The sequence below is a fragment of the Eptatretus burgeri genome, chromosome 9 (assembly GCF_056783735.1).
Source record: "Eptatretus burgeri isolate ZD-2024b chromosome 9, Ebu_testis_v1, whole genome shotgun sequence".
NCBI classification, from domain to species: Eukaryota; Metazoa; Chordata; class Myxini; order Myxiniformes; family Myxinidae; genus Eptatretus; species Eptatretus burgeri.
The window spans coordinates 87805174-87829357 of NC_140969.1; the positions used below are offsets into that span (position 1 = coordinate 87805174).

General features: G+C 41.9%; 1 protein-coding gene across 2 annotated transcripts in view; it reads left to right on the forward strand.

The window, feature by feature from the left end:
* LOC147020556 (protein serrate-like) overlaps positions 1-24173 on the forward strand; it is a 103339-nt gene extending 79166 nt beyond the window's left edge. The window contains exons 6-11 of one of the 2 annotated variants that reach the window (XM_085895995.1): positions 1950-2201; positions 6258-6318; positions 6608-6741; positions 7615-7734; positions 12936-12982; positions 23154-24173. In XM_085895995.1, coding sequence (XP_085752121.1) covers positions 1950-2201; positions 6258-6318; positions 6608-6741; positions 7615-7734; positions 12936-12982; positions 23154-23381 — 842 coding nt within the window. In that variant the 3' untranslated portion in view covers positions 23382-24173. The remainder of the gene's footprint in view (positions 1-1949; positions 2202-6257; positions 6319-6607; positions 6742-7614; positions 7735-12935; positions 12983-23153) is intronic. The other variant, XM_085895996.1, reaches the window with a different exon arrangement.
* The last annotated feature ends 11 nt before the right edge of the window (positions 24174-24184 follow it).

Consider the following 24184-nt stretch of genomic DNA (forward strand, 5'->3'; position numbering starts at 1 on the left):
TAGAAATCAGAATATGAGATTGAGATAGTTAATAGACCTAACTTTGTGGCCTACGCAATGCACTTCATCCCGTTAGCCCAGTCGACGTGAGGGGAGGTCTAACTGCACGAAGACAAACAAAATAACTGCCTGGGGTCACTGTATGTTGGGTGCCATTGCATTTGAGGCAGGTGGTTTTGTAGAACCGCAACAGAGTAATAAACGCATCATTATGTGGCTGACAGACCAGAATGGTTACCTCATGTTGAGCTGCCATGGTAAATCGTAATAAATGGCGAAACTTTTCTGGAACTCGTATCGTGTTCCTTTGTTCAATCGATTGAACTCTTTGTGGGGAAAAAGTGAAATACACCATCAACAAGAGCTTGGAATTTCTCCTCAAATATTATGTTTTGGCTGATAAAGCACAGAGGCATTGCAACAGCAGCACCATCAGCAGGTATGGAGGTCCGTTTCCACATTTCATCGAGTCCCAAAACATGGCCTGTTTGAGCTGATTGTTCGAGTTCCATTACTAACCAAATCATTGTGATGTCTGCGTTGTAAATTAGGATTTGGCTTTCGATGAGCCTGTACTACTTGTGAATGTTTTGTAACAATAAGGACGGTATTTTCCATCGGTGGCTGTTCGGCCATTGACTCGCCAAGATCACACTTAAAGGGAAGTCCTATTGAGCTGCTTCCATTTATACGGTTGGCTCATCTTGAATGTTGCGATTGAAGACACTTTTTGCTTTTAATCAAAGACTTGGCAAAACATGCATCCCAGTTCACTGGCTTTACAGTACTGTCCAGATACTTTTGGTGTTTGACATTCTCTACCGGGTTTGTATTGCATGGTATCGGTATCTGTGCCATGCTGCGAAGTTCCACGAGGCTTTTGTGGTCTTGCTATCTTTTCTTCGCTGGTGTAACTTGCATCACATGACTTGTGCCACTTCATTGGGTCCTGCTGGTGAAGACCAAGTCGATAAACTCCATGATATCAATATTTTTAGTGTCTCTCAAATTTTTCCTCAAATCAGTTAACTCTTGTAATGTGGCCATCCCTTGTTAACTTGCTTCGAAAGTCTTTTTTTTTTGGGGGGGGGGGGGTGTTATCTTACCGGCAGATGATGCAATGAACAAAGGAATGTCTCGTTCTCTTTCGATTCAACATGGGATCCATTCTCCTATTTGAATGCGTTCAGTTGTTACAGTTTTTAACATTATTATAATAATTATTATTATTACTTCCGCCACCAAAGATTGATGGAGGTTATGTTTTTACCCCTTTCTGTGTGTTTGTCTGTCTTTGTTTGTGAACAAGATATCTCAAGAGGTTTTGGACAGATTCGGACAAAATTTGGTGAAGATGGAATGATTCGATTTTGGTGAAGATCAGAATCTGAGAATTTTAAAGTGATTTTTCACCATTGAGTGATTGGGCTCAAACGATATATAGGATGATATCTGAGAAAGTGATGGATGGATTTGGACGAAACTTGGTGGATGAGTTGGTTCGGTGACGAGAACAAGCCGATAACATTTTAGTTCAGGTCCGAATCCAGACCAGTCCTATCATTGGGATACAAAACTTAAATTAATCAGCCTGGCGCAGTGTGTGCTCCACCGAGTGCCCTTGTAGTTATTTTGTATGCAGCACATGGCTGCGAGTAGCATCATTGGCTCAGGGTGCGGGAGTGGGGGGGGTGGCATGGTTGTGCCGCTGATTCAGTTTATTTACTGAATTTCTCTTGATGGTGGAATGGGTTGTAGGTCAGAGGAGAGTATGAGTGATATGGGAGAGGGAATAGTGGGGCAGGTACAGAGGTGTCTGTTATTCTCGACTGTTACTACCTGTTTACTTATTTCCTGACTATGTAGTTGATCTGGAATTTGTTGTCGCATGATATCCACGTTTGTTTATATTTTAAAGGATGCCCCATTTGTCCATTCTCTCTTCCCAGACACGATGCTTCTGGAACGTGTTTTAAGTGTGGGTGAGGCCCAGCCTGGTGAGGTGTGGCGTTCATTCACTCACCGTCGCAAGGATATGGTGCTACAATACGAAGTCAGAGTACGCTGCCAGGAGAACTACTACAGAGGAGACTGCACGCACTTCTGCCGTCCACGCTTCGACTTTGTCGGCCATTTTGTTTGTGACAAAATGGGAAACAAAACTTGTGTGGATGGCTGGACCGGACCAGACTGCAAGCAAGGTGTTGATAGGACTCTAAACCGTTTGATAAATTTTATTATTTTTCCTTTTTTTTTTTACTTCATCTCAATCCTGTTCATTAGTTTAAGGTTTTACCTTTTCCTTGTACATTTATTTTTGGCCATACGTGTTCACATCATTTTCATTCGCTTGCGAGGACAATGAAGCAAAGTAATAAACCATCCGGCCAATTCATTCCACTTACCAGCTTTCTTTCCTCAACTGGTTTGGATTCAATTTCCTCATCTATTCAGTGCAAGTTTTTTTTACTTTACACTCTTTCACTTCATGTTAATGTCTGTTTGCGTCACTATAATCTATTAATTAAAGGAGCAGCGTCCATTCGTCATGCTTTAATCTAAATTCTTAATAATTTAATCATCGTGCGCTGGTACCCTGGCTAAATTATTTACCGAGATATCAAATGACACTGGGAAAGGAAGATGAAGGATCAAGGTCACATGTTTCACAAAAAAAAATTACAAAATAAACTCACCGAGAAATTATGCAGGGCAATTGTACACAACGAAAATATGTAGCTTACCGAAGGTGAGAGTAAAGCTCTGAACATCAAGTGATTGGGGAAGATAAATGGAATGAAAGAATCGTTGGCATATCAGATCATTTGCTGAAACAAACTCGGAGGAATGTTGCAGCCCGTGTGTATGGGAAGCACGCCAACTGCTCACTGTGGTCTGAAGCTGAACAAGCAATTCGCAAGCAATGACGAAGCAAGTTTATTTCATCACCCTGTGCAGGAATATTTTATCAGCAAAATCAATCCGGAAAAATATAATGATACCGATTACACACAAGTATGTTCATGTCTGCAGGCAAGCATAAGAATGAGTGGCGAAGAAAAATACATGCTGTAGAATATGAGTTTTGACTAATGAAGACGTCTAAAGAAAAGCGGAAGCAGAGGAAGGCTGGACAGGACAGCAAGGTTTCAGACACACCTGCCGAGCACACCTATCCAGTGTAATAGGAGATTCCGAGCAAATAACTGCCTCTTTGGTCATCTGAGACATCGTAATGTTATATACATATCGACTAAACTCGTACCAAACATTAAACACGCAAAAATAAGATATACACTGCTGTGCAAGTCTTAGACATTTTGCATTTTTCTACTCTGATGCGCAAGGAAACTAAAACTTTGTGTTCAATGCAAATACGTACTCCTTTATGAGAAGAAAAAAAAAACTTATTTAAACACGATATATCTTGATATAAACTAATCGCAAGTATGACGACCTTTTTCCTCCAAAACCATTGAAACTTTTCTAGCGACACTTACAAATCATTTTGTTAAAACCCTTGTGGAATGGTGTTCCACACTTCTTCCAAGACCTTCCGAAGATCATCTAATTTGCTGGGATTCTTTTTTACTTTTTCTTTGTCAAAACAGTCCCGTACATCTTCAATGATATTGAGATTTGGGCTTTGGTTCGGCCATTCCGTGTGTTGAAGGATTCCAGTTTCCTCTTTCCTTTGCAAGTATTTAAAAAAAATTTTTTCCAGCTGAATGTTTTTGATTATCATCTTGCTGTAAGATGAAGTTTGGAGTAAAGTCTTGCACCACTCGGGATAGCGTGGTGGATTAGACTTTGCTTGTGCTTTGCTGCAGTCAATATACCAGAAATTTTCCAACATGACTTGAACTTGAATTGACCCTCCTCTATGCTTAATTGTTGGCTTTAAGTAAGTCTTTTTATACATTTCAGTTTTTCGTCGTCTCACTATACCGTCTTTGATTATAGCCAAATAACAAAGTTTGACTCATCTGTCCAAAGCATCTTTCACCATTTTTACATAGTCTAATTTCTGTGTTGTTGTCTATATTTAGCCTTTTAGTATGTTCCCCTTTCTTAACAGATTTTTCTGACTGTTACACATCTTTTCAGTCCTGATTTCAAAAGTGACCTTCTTTCTGTTTATGGATGGACAATGACCCCTGTGATTTCTGCCTTCAATGGGTTCTGTTGTCGATTCAACATTTGTCTTCCTTCTTTTCCTTAACTATATATTATATTTTAGCCTTTTTGTCTTCAAGTGCTGCTCATCCTTGTTAAACAGCTTTTTGTGTCTTACAGTACTGGGTTTGTCAACTGCAGATGACGTTTATCGGTACTTGTTGATTGTCCTTCGTATACCACACCTTGAAAATTGAGTGATATGAGCTATTCCTTATGTTTGGAAAAGGAAAACTAAATGTTTCCCCTTATCTATACAGAAACCAAATTCTATGGCGATCTTCTACTGGAATGTTCGTCATTTTTAACAGTTAATCCTGATAGATCTGTGTTCTGCAGAATGAAAGATGGGCTTTCAGCTTTATGGATGTGTCAAGAGGAACACCTAATGTTAATGATGAGGAGCACCTGACAATGAGTCATCAATTCGATTAGATTGGTCAATGTGATGGATTAGCTACAACACTTCATAATCACTGCTCATGTAGCTTACTTTGAGTTGTGATCACAAGTTTTTGGATATTCTGACCAATGTGAATTAAGGATTGTTGAATGACAAGCTTGGTTTCTTCTCACCCAAACTAAGCTGTATTAATAACAGTTAGCATTGATAGAATAGGAGAAAACAAAAGTGGAGGCTTTGAGTAAATTGTTGATGTTCATCACATTTCATTTATTCTGTCTGTCTGTCTGTCTGTCTACAAATGTCATTTTATGATTGAGGAACAATCTAATTTCAAATGAATGTTATGCAGTATTATGAACACGAATCGGAAAACAAACATGTCGTTTTGCAGTACTTTGGCTCTGAATTTCTCTTGATCGTTCATGCGCAGAGAGGAGAGAAATCTTCTTATGATTATTATTTTTTCTGTCTGCCTGACAGTCAAACAAAATTGAAAATCATTCCAAACAGGAAACTTACTCTTTTTAGCAACGTCATAAAGGACACAAAGAACTGATGGAACGTGTCAAACAAGGAGGCTGCATCAAAAAAACGCTGCTTCAACAGCGGAAAACTTGCGAAAATTTTCGACAACCTTTAAAATCTTTATTTTATTTCAATTGAATTATATACCTGAACACTGGAGAACATAAATTGTCTTTTTGACACTTTCAAAACCCTTCTGTTTAGCAGCACTTGGACAAAATATTACAGCATTTTACATCATCATGACCAAGCAAATTTGCTGCTCGCAGACCACACCCATGTCCTTGTTTCTCAAGACTGCGCATGGTAAAGTGTTCTATGAACTCTCTAGACCCAGCTGCAGCGAGGACTTCATAATGGTATTCTCTTGATTTTTTTTTTATAATCGATTAGATGAGAGCTGATTGGTTGTTCCTTCCGATTAAAGGTGAGAGACATTATTGGGCCTTTGTGTATATGTTATCTGTGATCTACATTGCACATGATACATGTTTGGCAGCCTTGGTGGTGCACTTCTCTGTCTACACTGTCACTGACGGCTTACAATGAGCGATGAAACCTTTCCGCCGGCTGATGTGGGCATGTGGCATTGGGATTCTCATCTGTGTGCTCCTTGTAAATGCCTGCATCTGTGGAGGAACCCTGGTAGGGCTTTTAAACAGCAAAGGGCTTATCTTGCGTAGCTTTTCTCGGTTGCTTTATGCAGCTTCGTTTGGCTGGAAGGGCAAAGGGGTAATTCATATGCACGTATAAATTCAAATATGAAGGAAAACCATTATAAGTGTCTGTTCAAGGCTTGAGCGACTCCGAGCCACATCACTTTTGCGAGATCACTGTTCGTCGATGGTGTAAGGAAAATGCCGATTTTGACATTGTTGGACTTTGTGCCCCTAACGCTGACTTCAAAGTAAATGGTTTTATAATACATGTACCCATGGAATTTACTAAACGTAAGGTTAATCCACAGATCATGCTATGTGCCTTTTGAGTTTGACCAAGGTAATGGTGATAATTGGGGATAGTACGTCAAAGATGAGTTAATTGTTAAATTAAGTTTTGGAAGGTTTCAAAAAACAAATATTTATTTTTAACTGGAGGAGATGCTGTTTTGAATATCTGTTTGTTTATTCGTCGACTTGTGTTTCCGCAGCCAAATGTAAACGAGGCTGTCATCCGGAGCATGGGCACTGCCACAATCCAGGAGAATGCAAGTAAGTATATTCTCTGATGTTCACTCTTATTTCTTGTTTTATTACACACAAAACTGCAAATGAGTGGAATATTGACGTCTTTCATTACCTTCACATGGTTCTTTGTGGATTAAAGGAATTTTTTTTAAAAAGGGGTTTTCCCACTTACTTTCGAAGCAGCAGCTGACTTCATAGCCCCCATCCAAATTCCACTGCTCTACCATTTCCCACAGGCTGTCACCCCAAATCTAGCCTCGTCCTTCTGTCCCTCTGACCTTTGACCTCACAGCTGACCTTGCTGACCCCCCAGATGCCAGTACGGCTGGCAGGGGGAGCGTTGCGACGAGTGCACCCCTTACCCCGGCTGTCTCCATGGCACGTGCGGCAACAAGCCGTGGAAATGTTTCTGCAAAATCAACTGGGGTGGACTCCTCTGCAACATGGGTACGAAACCGCACACCCTTCGACACAGCGTCCATGAAATGGCTTCAAAACAAGTAGTAGACAAGGAGTTAAAAAAAAAACATAAACAGATAAGAAAGAGCTTTTTTTTATGTCAAAAAGTACTTTGAAAATTAGTTGATGTGGGTCAGACAACCTATGGAAGGTAGCAAACAACCTGGTTTGTCTAGTATCTGTTTTTCCAGGCCTCCTAAAGCCACATGTTTTATGAATTACATCAGAATGTGGCACAGTGGAGGAAGTCTTCTCAAGATCACCGCATGTATTCCCGTATGACCAGATGCATCGGATTGAAAGTCATTTGAATGTGTGGACTCGTAACGAACATGTGATGTGTCAGCATGACGCAAGACACCCCTAATCATATGATTTACGTTGGTGTAAGACTCGTGGTTGAGTTTGTACATAAATCACCTGCAGAACATCGACGTTATAGACATCGGTGAACTATTACATTAGTTACAAGCACTGTTGTAGACTATAGACAAATAATGGAAAGCTCATCTTTATAAGGATCAGAGTCGTTCCTGTCGGTGGGAAAATAACAATGATCAACTTTCTCAACCGAATGTTCAGGGAGGTATGATTGTCCTCTGTGGAAAGGAGGGTGAAGCAACGTTTCGGGCATGCGAGTCCTTTGTGTAAACTTGGGATCCCAGAACCATGTTCGGTTGAGAAGGAAACGATAGAGGAAACACCGAGGTATACAGACGTATGGACAGTCGTTGACTTTGTGCACCTCATGAACCTTCCCCACTTCCATGTGCAAACCTTTGATCCACATCACTTTCACCATTTAAATCGGTAAAGTGTTAATGCATCACGTATGTGATGAGCGTGTGTTGTTCCTTGCAGACCTTAACTACTGTGGAACTCACAGTCCTTGCCTCAATGGTGCCACCTGCATCAACGTCGAGCCAAACAAGTACCGGTGCCAGTGCTTGCCTGGATTTGAAGGGGAAAACTGTCACATTGGTTCGTTACATATGACTTTTCTCTTCTCTTCCTCTGCTCCGCAACTTTTTTTTTTTAATGGTTACTTTTGAAGTTTATGTTTCGACTTTGAAGAACCTCCTCATTCGTATCAATTTGACCTGCATTGTTTTCCCTGCATCGTATATCGATCAATATTCCGGAGGCCCCACTTACGGGGGGGGGGGGGTCTTGTTCTATCTACTTGCTCTCTGCAACCTCTTGGCAATATTATGCTTCACAAAAATATCAATTTATATTGCTATGCCAATGATCCAAATTATACCTCTCATTTCATATCGAAAAATGCATTGATCGTAAAATATTTCGTCTGCCAGCATTAGTTGCCAAACGATAAAGATCCCATGGTGTCCTTCACGAAGAGTTGGCGAGCTATCGCCGGCACCCTGAACAAATTACAAGTTCCTCCTCTAACCAGCAGGGGGCATTGCATTAGCAGCACAGCCACACCCTCAGCCAATTATGCTACCCAGCAGCCTTGTGCTGCATACCAAAGAAGTAAATGTCTGAATTTGCTTCCATGACATCCAATCGTGGACGAGCAGAAATTCGTTTTTTTTTTTTTTTAATCGAATACGAGCACAGTGGAATTGATACTTCTCACTCAATCCTGATATTTTGCTTGAACTTCACAAGTTTGTAACTTCGGTGGATCCTGAATGCAAATTTTGTTTCACTGAAAAAAAACCAAATATATATATATATATATATATATATATATATATATATATATATATATATATATATATATATATATATATATATATATATATATATATATATATATATATATATATATATATATATATATATATATATATATATTACATATCTACTCCATGACATTGCAAACATTCACAAATGTTTTACCCAGAGTCACCGAAGCTTCAATTCTTGCCTTCATAACATCATCTCTGGTCGCACTATCGTAGTCCTCCTTAAATGGATGATGTCACTGCGGCACGTCGTGTTCACGTGCCAGGAGTGCTGAGCGAACGTCGTTTAAAAAGTTTTTAGAACTGTTTTTTTTATGGTAGTGGTGGGAAACTCTGTGCGGAATCCCATTTATATAGAATTTTCGATAACAACACTGATGTACACAATGTATTTCTTCATTATAACAAGACCCGAGCATGTACAAGAAAACCTAAACAGAAGATGATGCCATTTGTCCGATCATTCCCCTTGTAGTGTACGCAATGCATTAACCCATCGAGCAATTTACTTTATTGTCGACATACTAACCCCATCCTTATCATTAACGTAAAATTAACTGAACATTCACATCCCTTCTTTCGAGTCAACGTGTGTGTGTGTGTGTGTGTGTGTGTGTGTGTGTGTGTGTGTGTGTGTGTGTGTGTGTGTGTGTGTGTGTGTGTGTGTGTGTGTGTGTGTGTGTGTGTGTGTGTGTGTGTGTGTGTGTGTATACAGTCGACTAGGCGTAAGTCGGCAGCGTGTAACTCGTCACTTCGCCTAAGTCGGCAGCGTCAAAAAGTCCCGAATTCATCTCATGTTAAATCCCTTTGAATAAAGGGTCATCCCTCTCTAAGTCGTCAGATGTTGTCCATTCCCGCGTAATGGAAACTCAAGTAAATTACCACTCCGAACTCGTCACACGGAACTGCTGCCTCGTGAGAATCCCGATTTCATGGAATCGTGATGCTCACTCATTGGTTTACACCGCCAGTGATAGGCTATTTCTAACTGCGTACACACGTTGATCACACTGCAGCCAGGACAATGGCGACTAAGCGTAAGCTTACAACTAAAACCTACCAAGAAAAATACGACATTATCCAGTTTTGCGAGGCAAATCCACTGATGAAGAAAACAGCCATAGCTGAGAAGTTGGACGTCAAACGGTAGACATTGAACGATATCTTAAAGAATAAGGGCAAGATATTTGGACAAGTGGAGAAGATCACGAGGCCGGTGGTAAATGTGAAACGCGTGAAATGTGTGTCCTTTGAAGATGTCGATGACGCGCTTATCATCTGGTTTCAGCAAATGTCGGCTCAGCCAAATATTCGGTTGGACGGTGAAATGTTGCTGCTGAAGGCACGTCAATTCGCTGTGGACCTCGGGCATGATGATGCCGAGACCTTGCCGATGCACTGGATAGACAGATTCAAAGTGAGGTGGGGAATCGGCAAGGTCAAGAAGTGCAGCGAATCAGGCAGCGTGGATTCGCCGATACTGTCTGGATGTGATGCGCCGATACTGTCTTTTGGTGGAGGATTGCCCAGACAACATCATGGAATACAATGACCGGTTTGAGTCCTTTCTCATGCACCAGATGCCCAAGAGTTTGAGGCAGTCAAACATAACGGATTACTTCATGAAGGAGTAAAGGATCAACGAGCTTCGTGTTGAAGTCCGATCATGGTTTTATATTGGCTTGTTTTGTACATTACCGCACTCACTTACACATAGGCATTGAGTGGTAATCATCACCACGATGACTGTGTGTCATGTAATTTGTCACCATACCATCACCGATGGTATACGAGTTGTCTTAGAGTTGTTCATTATCTTTACTTTTGATAAACTGATTCATGAATTCCATCTTTGCTTGATCACTTTCCAACTCACCAATGAACCCCCACCTATGCCCCGAGGATTGTGTTTTCCTTTTGGTACAATAGCCGGCTCTCACACACATGTGTCCAGGCCACGCGCGACTTCATCCTTCACCCCACAGTCATCATGAATGTTTGCATACGAGTCAGTCGTCACATTTCTAAGTCGTCACTTTTTTCTCGGTCCCGATGATGACGACTTGCGCCTAGTCTACTGTGTGTATATATATGTATATATATATATATATATATATATATATATATATATATATATATATATATATATATATATATATATATATATATATGTATGTGTGTATATACATATATATGTGTATATATATATATATGTATATATATGTATATATATGTATATATATATATATATATATATATATATATATATATATATATATATATATATATATATATATATATATATGTATATATATATATATATATATATATATATATATATATATATATATATATATATATATATATATATATATATATATATATATGATTGGCTCGAGGAAGGGAAAGGCAACGACTCATAACAGTGTAACATACTGACAGTGTAGCTGTGAAACGAGGAGATGAACAAACGAGGAGATGAACAAACGATGAAGGAGGAGATAGGATAATTAAAGAGCAAACTGCAAGGAAGAGGGGTAGCTATCGGCGTGGGACGGGGATTATCGGAGGAAGGAAACATGGGTAGGGATGGAAGATGATGCGAGATGGCAGTGAACTGGTGTCTTGAAGGCCAAAAGGGAAGAATGGGAATGGATTGGCTTGAGGAGAATGGTTCTACAGGAAGGAGAAAAGAGAAACAAAGGAGTAGAGTTGAGAAGCAAACCAGAATTTTGTAACATTAACAAAGTGGGATATAATTGAATAAAGGAATCATCCTGGAGGAGAATAGAGCTGAAAAGACAGGTTGAGCAAGAGTAGACGAGAGGTGGCAGAAAGGAGAGATGCCACCAACCTGTCTGCGGTGAGATAGAACAACAAACCCTGTGACTCTGCTTTGAGAGAAACGTCGATGATGTCGAGAGTTTTGGATTGGATGGAGTCATCTCTTCATTTTATTCCGAGGCAGGGAATCTAACCGAGATACCAACCCATAGGGGCACACCCTGGCTAACTCGATGATTGTTTTAGTTTCAACCGAGAGAAAGGAAACCGGAAACTGTTGCTATAGTCTGTTGAAAAATGTTTGTTTTAACAGTCTGCATGGACTGATAGGTCCCCACAGGTCGTTGAAGTAAATGTCTGTTTCCTGTAACAATTAATATAGGGTGTGACTAGCAAAGTCCTTTCGGTAAACAAAGAGTGAAAGTCAAAAGGTTTTATATGAGGTTTTCGGCCAAGCAAGTTCAGCACCACAATCACCAAATGATCCAAGAGCTCTCTCTCTGTCTCTCTGTCTCTCTGTCTCTCTGTCTCTCTGTCTCTCTGTCTCTCTGTCTCTCTGTCTCTCTGTCTCTCTGTCTCTCTGTGTCTCTGTCTCTCTGTCTCTCTGTCTCTCTCTCCAGTAATCCAAGTGCAGATAAACTTTAGTTGGATTCGAAATGTGATTAAGGTGACACTAAGATGATTAACATTAGCAGGTTTCATACAGTTAACCACACTGACAAGCATCAACTAGATAACGGCATTAAAGAGACAAAGCCTGATGTTGGATTAATGGTTAGGGTGGTTGGCTTTGGATCCTAGGGTCCTGAGTTCAAATCTCGCTCTGCTGTTGAATTAATACCAGGTGGGGTTAACTCGACCTGTCATCCTTCCCAGATCGGCAAAATGAGTGCCAGGTTGCTGGTATCCTGTGTCGGAGTGGCGACCCGTCCAGGATTTTCCCAATAGCCAAGGAGTATGCTAAAGCAGCAACAACAACGCTCTGCACAGAGTATGGTCCCAATCTCCTCCTCCTCGTCCTCCTCCTCCTCCTCCTGGTGTTGGCTTAACGGTTAAGGTGGCTGCCTGAAGATCTTAGGTTCTTGAGTTTTAGCCTTTGTTGTGCCGTTATACAACACCAGGTTGGTTGACTCAGCCTGCCATCCTTCCGAGGTCGGCAAAATGAATCCCAGATTACTGGAAACAGGGGGCACTGCATAAGCGGCATGGTCACACTTCCAGCAATGATGCAACCAGCAGCCACAGGCTGCATACAAAATCATAAAGTTAAAGAGACAGCACAAAAATTATAATCCAAGCAAAATGCTTCGTTGCCTCATGCAGCCCGAAGGCGTCGTGAGAAATGCTCAGCACGGCAATCTTCCTCTTGTCCGTGTTCGTATCTTTTACTTGTTTTTCTTTTGTTTCGTCTTTTTTATTTCAATTCATGATCACAGGTATTATAAGGCAATTCGTAGACAATCGACAAACGCGTATGCGAAATGAGATTTGAATCTGGATACTCTGTAAGAACCAGGATGTAAGATGGCAACACCAACAAGTTATCCTATTAGGAGAGGACAGAATCAACATGGTGTATGGCATTTGAACCAACTGGGCTGAAAAGTGCTCGGTCATGTTTAACAGGGAAACAAACATTTTTGCAAAACTAATGCAGCGTCGATGTTGAATTGTGTGTTGCAGAGAAGAAAACGTGCACAAAAAAATGTCGGAATGGAGGGACCTGCGAGGTAAATGAGCTCAGAAACCTGCACCCCACGTGCCATCATCGCGATCCTCCAGCTCTGCTTTCTTTTGTGCTTTCAACAACCCTTCCCTTCATTCTCGTTGCAATGTCTGACTTCGTTTGGCAGAACTTGAGATCCAAAGAGAAAACTGGTTTGCCGCAAATGTGGGCTCACGGGTGTTTGCCTCCAAACCTCTTGTACCAATCTCATCCCACTCTGTCTCGATCTTAGAACCTCATTCATTCTCTCTCTCTCTCTCTCTCTCTCTCTCTCTCTCTCTCTCTCTCTCTCTGCCTCTCTCTCTGCCTCTCTCTCTGCCTCTCTCTCTGCCTCTCTCTCTCTGCCTCTCTCTCTCTGCCTCTCTCTCTCTGCCTCTCTCTCTCTGCCTCTCTCTCTCTGCCTCTCTCTCTCTGCCTCTCTCTCTCTGCCTCTCTCTCTCTGCCTCTCTCTCTCTCCCTCTCTCTCTCTCTGCCTCTCTCTCTCTCTCTCTCTCTCTCTCTCTCTCTCTCTCTCTCTCTCTCTCTCTCTCTCTCTCTCTCTCTCTCAGCCTGTGGCTGCTGGTTGTATCATTGGTTGGGACGCGGCTATGCCGCTGATGCAGTGTCCCCCTTACCAGTACACTATAACTCATTTTGCCGACCTCGGAAGGATGACAGGCTGAGTCAACCTCCTGGTGTATTTTAATTCAGCGGCCAACAGAGCTTGAACTCAGGACCCTAGGATCCCAAGCCGCCACCTTAACCACTAAGCCAACACCAGGCTTCACCCACCACTCTAAATCTCAAAAAGAACATCAGAACCCTCATCCTGGACATATCTCAGGCATTCGATAGTCTAGCATAATGTTCTGCTTGTCAAAATTGCTACCTGAAGCATACAAGGCCACCTTTGTACCTGGCTTTCCGACTTCGTCCAATCATTCAGTCAATGTGCGGATAACAATGGAACCCTTTGTCTCCCCCCCCCCCCAATCCTCTCCCATTGGATGCTGGAGTTCCCCAAGGCAGTTCTGTATCTTCCGTCTAGTCTTGCTCTGGAAAACCCTCTCTTTTTTTAGGTCATCACGATAGAGATGACCTTATAAAACCAGTCTCGATGTCCGTATGTCCATTTTTTTCTTCCGATTTTCTTGATATTTGGTATGTGGGTAGATGTCGATGAGGGATCATGACGGTATGACTTCTGACACAATTGAAGGTCAAGGTCAAGGCCAAGGCCAGTCCAAAGTTGCAAAATCGTCCATTTTCAAAATCTATCTCCTCCGCCGTTTGTGATCCGATCTTCAAAATTTCTTCGGATTCTGATAACATGGAACAATATCTAAATTTGGTCAGGCCGGTTTTTTGAAATCCGTCCTGGTTATTGATTCGCGTGTCTTCAAAGTTGGAAAAATCGTCTGTGATACAGTCAAAAAAAATTTCGCCCGATCTTGATGACACTTGGTATGTAGGTAGGGGTCAATGAGTGATGCACACTGGTATGGCTTTAGACCTGATTGAAGGTCAATGTCAAGGTCACCAATGCTGTAAACTTGTGAAATCGTCCATTGTCAAAATATGATCCGCCATTTATGACTCAGAAATGCAGTTTGATATCTGAGGTCCGGTTTCTATCCTTTTGAAGACACATTGATCATAAATGTTCCAAATCAACCATTTTCAAAATCTATCTCCGGATAACTCAGAAATGTAGTTTAATTTTTGAGGTTTTCTATCCTTTTTACTCCCGGGCTTTCGTCTGTACGTTGAACCAAAAGACAAGACGACATCGAAGCCATTATAAGTCGATCAGAGATCCACATCTACAGAGCTTCAGAGATGACCGTCACCCCCAACCGGGGGTAATTTTTTTTCAAGAAACCACACTATTATACAATACCTCTATCCCACTGATAGGCATACTGCAACTTTTTCACTCTCTGCTGATCGGGAATTGATTAGCTGGTGGTCTGAGAAATGGAACATGTCCTTCAATCCTGGAAAATCTTCTGCTCAGCCTGTCATGCTGAAATGATCGTCAAGTGAACCTACTTTTTACCACAGTCAGACACTGGAAAAAGCTCAGTCTCTTAAACTTCGAGGTGTCACCAGCAGCTACGACCTATCCTGTGTTGAGCATATTCCAAAGTCAGCCGCAGACTTGGCATCTTCCATCGTTCAAAGTAATACCATGAAAATCAGAGCTACTCGGCCTACAATGTCACACCTGTATCTCCTCGATTCTGTGGAATCTAAAGCTCTCAAAATTATTGGAGTAGCCTGTGAGGAGGCCAAAGCACAAGGTCTGTTGCTCTCACCTCGCAGGCAGGTGGGTTTTTCAAACGTGTATTCCCCAGCATTGCTCCCTCTGCTCTCTCGGTCTTCCGACCCTCCTCAGCAACTCCAGGATGCACATGTAACTCCAGTAACCCCCTCCTGGTTAAACTTCCAAAATCCAGGCTGAGTGTACACCTCAACTCTTGAATCCTCACTTCTCCCATCCATGGGGTCACCTTCCAAAGGCTGTTCTGTCTCGCTCTTCCCTCCAGGACTTCAAGGAAGCATCATTGTACCCTAATCTCTGGTCATCTCCAATTCTGACTCGTTATCTTTCTTACTCCAATTAACCTTTCTTCACCCAACCATTTTACTTACTGGTTTCAGTGTTTCCTCCCCTCCTCCTTTCCTATTAGTTCGCTCCCTTGATGTTTATCCCACTGTCAGTTCTACTTTGCTCTACCAATTTGCCTCATTCCTGTAAAAATTTTTTTTTTTTTTTTTAAAGCGATAAGTGCCTGTTCTTCATTTTTTCATTCTCACTGTGATGAGAGTTCTTTTGAGCATCTCTGGGTGACTGATTGCATTGTATGAATGATCGATTGATGAAGACCTGATAAGTGATAACGACAGCAAAATTTGTTTTCTTTGTATCCCAGCATACTGAAAATGGTGAAGTATCGACACGTGCAAAAGCTGAAAATACTGAATGGTAGTTGCATGAAATTTTTAATGCATCTTTGGAAGCTCAGTTGATAGTTGACCTCCAACCTCAAAAATGAACTTTGAAACTCGTCTCCCTCTTCTGAAACCTGGTGGCACCTTGTTAAGTCTGTCTCTGGAAACTCTTTGCTCCCCTTCCGTCCCTTTTCCCTCTCTTCAAATGGCATCACAGCCAACTCCACTCATGAGAAGGCCGAATGTCTCAATTCTGTGTTTACTTCCAAATTTTGTGTCCCCAATTCCTCACTCTCGGTACCCATCCTTCCCTGTTATGCCCAACTGCTCATGGACTCTGTCTTTTGCATCTGAGAAGGTGGAGAAGGTTCTTTCAACCCTCAACTCTGACTCTGCTACTGGATTGAACAGCATCAGCTCAAGTGTCCTAAAATCCTCCTCTGCTGCTCTATCCCATCCTCTCTCTGCTCTTTTCACCCTGCCATTTGCAGTAGGTCATCTCCCATCTGCCTGGAAATCAGCCAACATTACTGCATTACATAAAAAAGGTGCACAAGCTAATCCACTCAACTGCAGACCTATCGGCTTACTTCCAATCACCAGCAAGGTCATGGAATCCATCATCACTGTTGATATGAAATCCGTCCTTTACTCCAAGAACCTCATCTCGAATCACCAATTTGGATTCAGACCAGGTAATTCCACCTTGGACATGCTGCTTCTACTCTCCAAACAATGGATGGAGGCCCTCGATGTCAGACATGAGAGCCCAAGAGCCCACAAAGGTTTATTTGTGTTTTGTTCGCCAAAAGGTCTGAGAGTTGTTTCTCGAGTGAAAATGTCTGCAGAAGTCGAATATGCTTGTCTGATAAAAATCCACTTGGACAGTTTTCCACAAATCGCCTTTTTATAGGAGTACCCGATAATTTCCCGTGAACGCATTTCGTTTCGTAAACGTTCCGAACGAACTTTATAAGTAATTAATTTTGACTCGAGCCCAATGGCTTCACCCAAAAAATGAGATATCATGCTAAAGCTTATCGTTGGCCGGATTCTATGAACTATTCTGTTTCTCAATTTGACTTCAAAAAAAGTTGGATTAGCCTGATTTCAATGATTAACCCCAATTTTACTTACCGGCGCGTTTTATCATCTTATATTTTTTTGTCTATTTTTTCCAATCCTGAAGTTTTCAAGAGGATTATTTACAAAACAAATGTACTATTTTGAAGAACTATCATTCCCCTTTCCTATGCCAAAAAAAAAACAATCACGCAAAACGGTTTGTATTTTGCAGAGTAATGAAAAAAAAAGAAAAAAGAGTATACCTGGGGTATCATAATTATATACATGTAATTATATACATATACATGTAAATGTAAAATAAGTCGAGGCTACATTTTAATCATAATTACAATATAGTGATTTATTGACATTATCATAATATGACAAAATTGTTAACAATGTATAACAACATAATCATGATAATCAGATATGTCTCGTAAATGAAATGGTTGTCATCCATGTGTATTAATTGCAATGTGTTGAGAAGTTTGGAAAATGAGAATGCAAATCTATTGACTTTAGTTAAATATGTTCCGATAGATCTGGATAAGTGTCTTGGTAATCTTCGGTTTTGTAATGAATCCATGAATGTATCTGAACCGTCATCACACAATGAGCTTTCCATTTTGCTCATCTCCAATCATCGTCGTCCACGTCCGATTCATCTGATCCATACAAAAGTTCTCCGTGCGACATTTCCACATCCTCGTCGTCCTCTGATTCGATGACTGATTACTTGTCACTGAGGATCTGGCTGATATGGCATGGCATCTGATCACCATCAAACCAATCGATTGCGTAGCTTCCATCAACCAGGATCCATCCGTGTTGGCACGGCTGGCCACATAATCTTGATGGATCTAGACGTGCAGCTTTCTTCCACAGAGAGGAAACATAATTTGCTCTCTTGATTTTCTTGATCAGAACGGATCGACAAGGCGGCATGCTGCTTGGGTTTACACCCTTGATCTTCTCCAGTGGATCCCCCAGCTGTCTTGGCGCATATGTGTGTTGAAACATAACATAGTGGGTAGTGTCAATGCTGAGCAAGTTGTGTTTCCCATACAGCGAGCATACAAAATGCTCAATTGTCGAAACTGTTTGTTTCATCAGGTATATTGTGGTGCTCCCCTAGCATGGCAAATGCTGAGTTGAACTGTTCGTGTTTCATCATGATGTCAAGGGGTCTCTGCTTTCCTTTGTTCATGAAGGATGCTGTGAAGTCGGTACCAGTTAATGCATGAAGTCCAGGAAGAGCTTGCAGGACTGTAGACTCCAATTCATCAACCAGTTTGGGAATACTGATGTATCCCCTGGTGTTGTTACTGCTGAGTCCAACATCCATCCATATGTTTGGGCAGTCGTGTGCGGCACCTGTGTAGCGCAACAGAACCACGACGAAGTCCTCTCTACGTTCCTGAGCAACCCGCTGAGATAGTCATAGCGTTTCTGCCACTACATCTAGCCGAGTCGGAGGGAGATTCAAGTTCTCCATGTTGGCATTTCTCTGTCTGGGGAATGGATCTTCTGTGACAAGCAAGTTCCAACCTGTCCAGAATTGTGATTTGTCGAGTGCGATGCTCATCATCCAGAATATATCTCTATATTCCATGTCGGTGAGATGCGGTGGTCTTGGTATGCTTTAGACTGCATACTGAAAGACTGTCATCTTAGGTTTCTTGTGATATGGTCCCAAAGTGTGCTCCTTTCGGTGGAATACTCGTTTCGAACTATAACTCTGTGTCCCAGCAGTGTCCACTGAAGTTAGCTGCCGCTGGGAGGGAAGTTCTTCGGGTGACTCGTCCAGTGTCATGTTGGGCTCGTTCTGATATCAGATACCTACAGTATCATGCAAGGTTCCGCCGCCTGACAGCGTTTCCGTAAGCTCATCGTAATTGTCCCATGCTAAAATGGTACAAAGTCCGACCATTTTGATGATTCCATCAGGTGTGGTACATTTACGACCAGAGATGTCAGTGGCTAATTCGGTCTCTAGGGCCTCGGCTGTGTGATAGCCTACACTGTGTCCAAATCAGTTCAAAATCTCAACAACTTTCCGGCTTCCTGCCATACTTTTTTAAAGCGAGTCCCATACAGAGGTGTTTCCCTGGTTTATTCTGGCCCGAGTTGTGACGTACAACACGTCATCAGACACAGATTTCACCAGTCTCTCAATACGTTCGTCCCAAGGCGGCTTATTTGATCCTGTGCACAGCACCCTGAGGAACTCAAGGACTGCATCAGGAGGGTCTGCCTGTCCTACTTGTAATGCTTCAGTTGTGATTGGCCTTGGTAAGTCATCCTGTGCACTTTGAACCTTCAATATCAGGAACCGAAGGTGGAATGCAGCTTCTTGCACTGCATGATCATCAAAATTGGCACGCCTGATTGCGGCATCTTGACTGAGGTTAGCATTATGTATGATTGTCCCCGTCTTGCGACTTACACAATGACTGGTCAGTTCATTTGGATACGTTTTCAGGATCTTGTCGGCCAAGCTTCTAGCGGGATATGTCGTCTCATTGTCTCTAAGCAAGGTGAGGTAGCGCACGTGCAATGATGACAGGTATTCTGCTCCTTGATTTGACACCAAGGTTACATCGATATGCTTGTTGAGTTCCTGGAATGCTGCTTTGTGAGCGGCCAACTTTGAAGACATCATGTCGTCATCTTTCTGTACTGCGGTTTGGCAATGATGCATGTAATTTCTCATAGAGGAGTGGTGATATCGTACTTCCTGTGCCTTCATGTCAAGACCTCCTAGCTTTGCAAGCATCACGTTATCTTGCGCAAGTTCAGCTGCATTTTTTTTATGCCTTCCTCACCAATGACAGTCATACAGGTCCCCAACACTTCCCGTTTGCCTTTCCCAAGTGACTTGGTGATGGAATTGCAGAACAGGCACTTTTTCTCAAAGATGTCTGTAGAACTTGCCTCTGTGTGTTCTACTTCAGAACGCAGTACGTGTGATCGTGATGGGCCAGCTGAATCTTGTTCCACATTTGCAATGGACAGCACTGTTTGTGATAACCAGTTGTCTCGAAGGCTTATTCTGAAATACTTTGAGTCTTTTACTGTGGAATGTCTCTTTTCACGAACAGAATTCACTTTCCGCCATGTATTGTCGTCGAAAGGTTTGACTTCTTCGGTAGTTTTACCGTGAATATGGAGAATGCATGTACGTTTTGATGTCATTTTGTTTGCTGTTGGTGAACCTGAAAGAAAAAAAAATTGCTATTCTACCACCACCAACTACATTAATTATACAGGGAATAAACGTGCTATACATAAACATCGTAGTGTAGTTAGCAGAAGATAGAATATTATACACGCATCTGCTATAGTTAGAGTATGTCACATTTGTGCAACAAAAAATGAAACTTTACGTCCAACCATCTATTTCACTAAGAATAGTGTATACCAATTAACCAATTATCTGGGTATACTACTCAGACAAGAACTTTTCCACTTGCAAAGAACATTGAGGTTGTAGATACACTCTATCAACATAAAACATAATATTTTGCAATGAGTCACTTTGCTTGAGAGTTTTGCAAATCTCGAAAACTGCGATATTCTACAAGTAACCCCATGTGTACTCTTTTAGTCATTACTAAGCAAAATATAAACTGTTTTGCGTGATTGTTTTTGCATAGGAAAGGGGAATGATCGTTCTACAAAATAGTACTTTTTTTTGTAAATAATCCTCTCGAAAACTTCAGGATTGGAAAAAATATACAAAAAATACAAGATGATAAAACACGCCGGTAAGTAAAATTGGGGTTAATCATTGAAATCAGGCTAATCCAACTTTTTTGAAGTTAAATTGATAAACAGAATAGTTCATAGAATCCAGCCAACAATAAGCTTTAGCATGATATCTCATTTTTTGGGTGAAGCTATTGGGCTCGAGTCAAAATTAATTACTTATAAAGTTCGTTCGGAACGTTTACGAAACGAAATGCGTTCACGGGAAATTATAGGGCACCCCTAAAAAACGCGATTTGTGGAAAACTGTCCAAGTGGATTTTTTTTTTTTATCAGACCAGCAAATTCGAATTCTACAGACATTTTCACGCTTGGAACAACTCTCAGACCTTTTGGTGAACAAAAAACAAATAAACCTTTGTGGGCTCTTGGGCTCTGAGATCAGGGCCATCTCTCTGGCCATATCTTGTGCTTTTGATACCGTCTGGCATCCTGCCCTACTCTGCAAACTCTCGGCCTATGGCATCCGAGTTCAACTCCACACATGGCTTACTGACTTCCTATACTCTCGTAACCGATTCGTGGCACTCATTGGAATCCTTTCATCTCCTCTCCTTGTCAATACTGGAGTGTCTCCAAGGAAGTGTTCTGGGACCAGTCCTATTCATGATCTTCATCAATGATCTCTCCGAATCTCTGGAAAAATCCTCTTTATTTATTTGCTGATGATGACCACCCTGTGCCGTGACGTCTCTCTTCCTTCAGACAGGAAGGCTGCAGCCTCTTCCCTCTCTTTAGACTTTGACAAAATCACAAGATGGTCAACCACTTGGAATCGGCCCTGGATTAACCATGAAGCAAAATAAGCACGTGCTTCGGGCCTCAAGGGAAGAGGGGCCGACAGAGGTTTTTTTCCAGTGCCCGATTTACAATGGACCATGGTGCAAATGTTGCAGCTGAACCAGGGCCCACAAAAGGGGGCCCCACAATAAATGAAAAAAAGACATTTACAAGAATTTTTTATTTTTTTACACTTTTTTTTATGCAATGGAAAACTGATGCCGTAGCGTTTACTGTAAGTTTTGTTTAATTTCGAAACATAAAATTTCATTTTATGGTTTAGTATTGTTTTTATTTTGGATTACATATACATGGGGGTACCATAACCTTTTCAGTGCTTAGGACCTCTAAAGGTCTTAATCCGGCTCTGCTTGGAATATATCTTTAAATCCAGACAAATCTCACACTCTCTCTGAAAGGAAGCTCTGGCAGACCCTCCCATCCACTTTCTTAACAATCTTCTTGAGAAAGTTGAGTTACTCAAATTATCTTTCTTGGGTAAACCACATTTCAAAGTTCGCTTCCAAAGTCAGCCGCCAATTGGGCATCCGCCGTCTTACGAAGTCCTTCCTATCCACCAACAAGGCCTTCATCCGCAGCTTGATGGAGTACTGCTCTCCACTCTGGAGAGCTCAGCTTGATGCCATGGACACACCATGCCATCACAGACAGGTTGGTGGTCTTTCTGTCTTCTACTACCTCCTTTCTGGTCTTGCATCCTCTGCTTTTCCGTGCTTTGTCCCCCCCCCCACCCCCAGGTTTTTGCAGAGCACACAGAGTCCACCATCAACCCGCTTCTGGTTGAACTACTTGAATCCAGGATTACTGCCCACCGCCACTCATTTGTTCCTCTTTTCTCCTGCATATGGAACAAACTTCCACATTCTTCCTTTCAGATCTGCAAGACAGCTGTTCTTCACCATCTCAGATCATCCCCAATCTAAAACCATGATCTTTTCCACCCTCGTTAACCCCTCCCCCCACTACCTCCTTCCAAATTTCCAGTTTGCCTCCTAAGAGTTTCCTTCTGTATTCATGTTGTCTACCCTATGCATCCTCTCCTGCCCCTCATTCCTCCCCACACCCATTCTTTGTCCTCATCTGCCTCTGTCTTGGCCTTCAATTCTGCTGTTGGTGTTTCTCCCCTCTCTCAACTGTTCCTTTTGTCTTGTTGTGTCTTGATCCATGCAGTGTACTAATTGTAGCTCTTCCACAAGCCGACTATGTATGTATGTATATAGAAACAAAAACCTATCAGTTGTCCATTCTGGAATCTCATCAGAATGAATTAAGAACTAAAATCTATAAAGTTTAATTCTGTTAAAGTGTCACTGGCAGGTACTCTATTCTGGAGCAAGCCATCCTTCACACAATGATGTGACGTCTACTGGCGAGCATGAAGTCCGTTCAGAACATTAAATGTCCCACAACATCTTTCGGAAAATTGTACATTGTGCTGTGCAGGTCCTTTAGTAAAATTGTCTATTTGGGATTAGGTATGCAATTAGCAGTTCTCTGCATTTGATTGGAGTGCTGGAATGTGGCTGAGACAAAAATGGATCAAATGACCCTCCCCCACCCCCATGCCTCATTTACCTTGTGATGCGTTGCGGAATGTTGTGACCTAGGTGCAGGAGGAGAACTCCCAATGCATCTGCCCGCTTGGATTTCGAGGCCTTCTTTGTGAGCTGCAGGAGCATTCCTGTGTGACAACACTTTGTCAAAATGGAGGCCGATGCCTTGATACCGCAGCAGGGCAAGTTTGCCATTGCTTGCCAGGTTTCCAAGGGATATTCTGCGAGGTAATTATCCCACGCCAGTATCTATTTATTCTGTACATTCGGATTCTGGAGTGATGACTGAGCTTTTTGATGGGGTGTGCGTGGGTGAGAGAGGGGATGGGTGAGTCTGGTGAGATTGGGAGTATGTAGGCCTATGCATGCACAAATTGATACATCTTCACATTTTGTTTGTAGTTTTCTCCCCATACTTTATTTTATGTTCAGAAGAATTAAACATCAATTTGGCAAGTTAAGAAGCTTATAACACTTCTTGAAGAACATGACCCCATCATTACAATGGACCGAATCTCCCAAAACACCGATGACATAACTTTGTTATTAATTTTCACATTTGATGAATGAGAAACATCCGCTTCCTTCAGGAGCATTACCAAGTCGTACCATCCTGCCCACCCTCCCTTATTTTACCCTGGATATAACTACCAACACGTATGCAAAATTTGGTGAAGATTGAGCAAGGTCTCCACTCGAACAAGTCAGATCTCTCAATCCAGGCTGCTGCTGATAAACCGGCTATCATCTGTTTAACACAATCCGCTCTCCCCAGGACATCCCTTGCACCTTTGTGTGTCTTCCTGGTTATTGTCTTCTCTGATTTGATTGGCCTGAACCCCACCCCGGCAGGGGAGTTGCACTTTCATCAATAACTCAATTCTCACTGCCCTCATGTTGATCTTACACCTCCCAACACCAGGAGTGGTACCTTTGGCTGCAACTTCCCTCCGCTCCAAACACTTGTTTGTCTGTATGTTATATCGTCCTTCAAACAGTGACGACACGATCTACAATCACTCTCTCAGACACCATGGACCAAGTTTTAACCACATCCCAACTCTCTCTTCCTCATATGTGGTGAT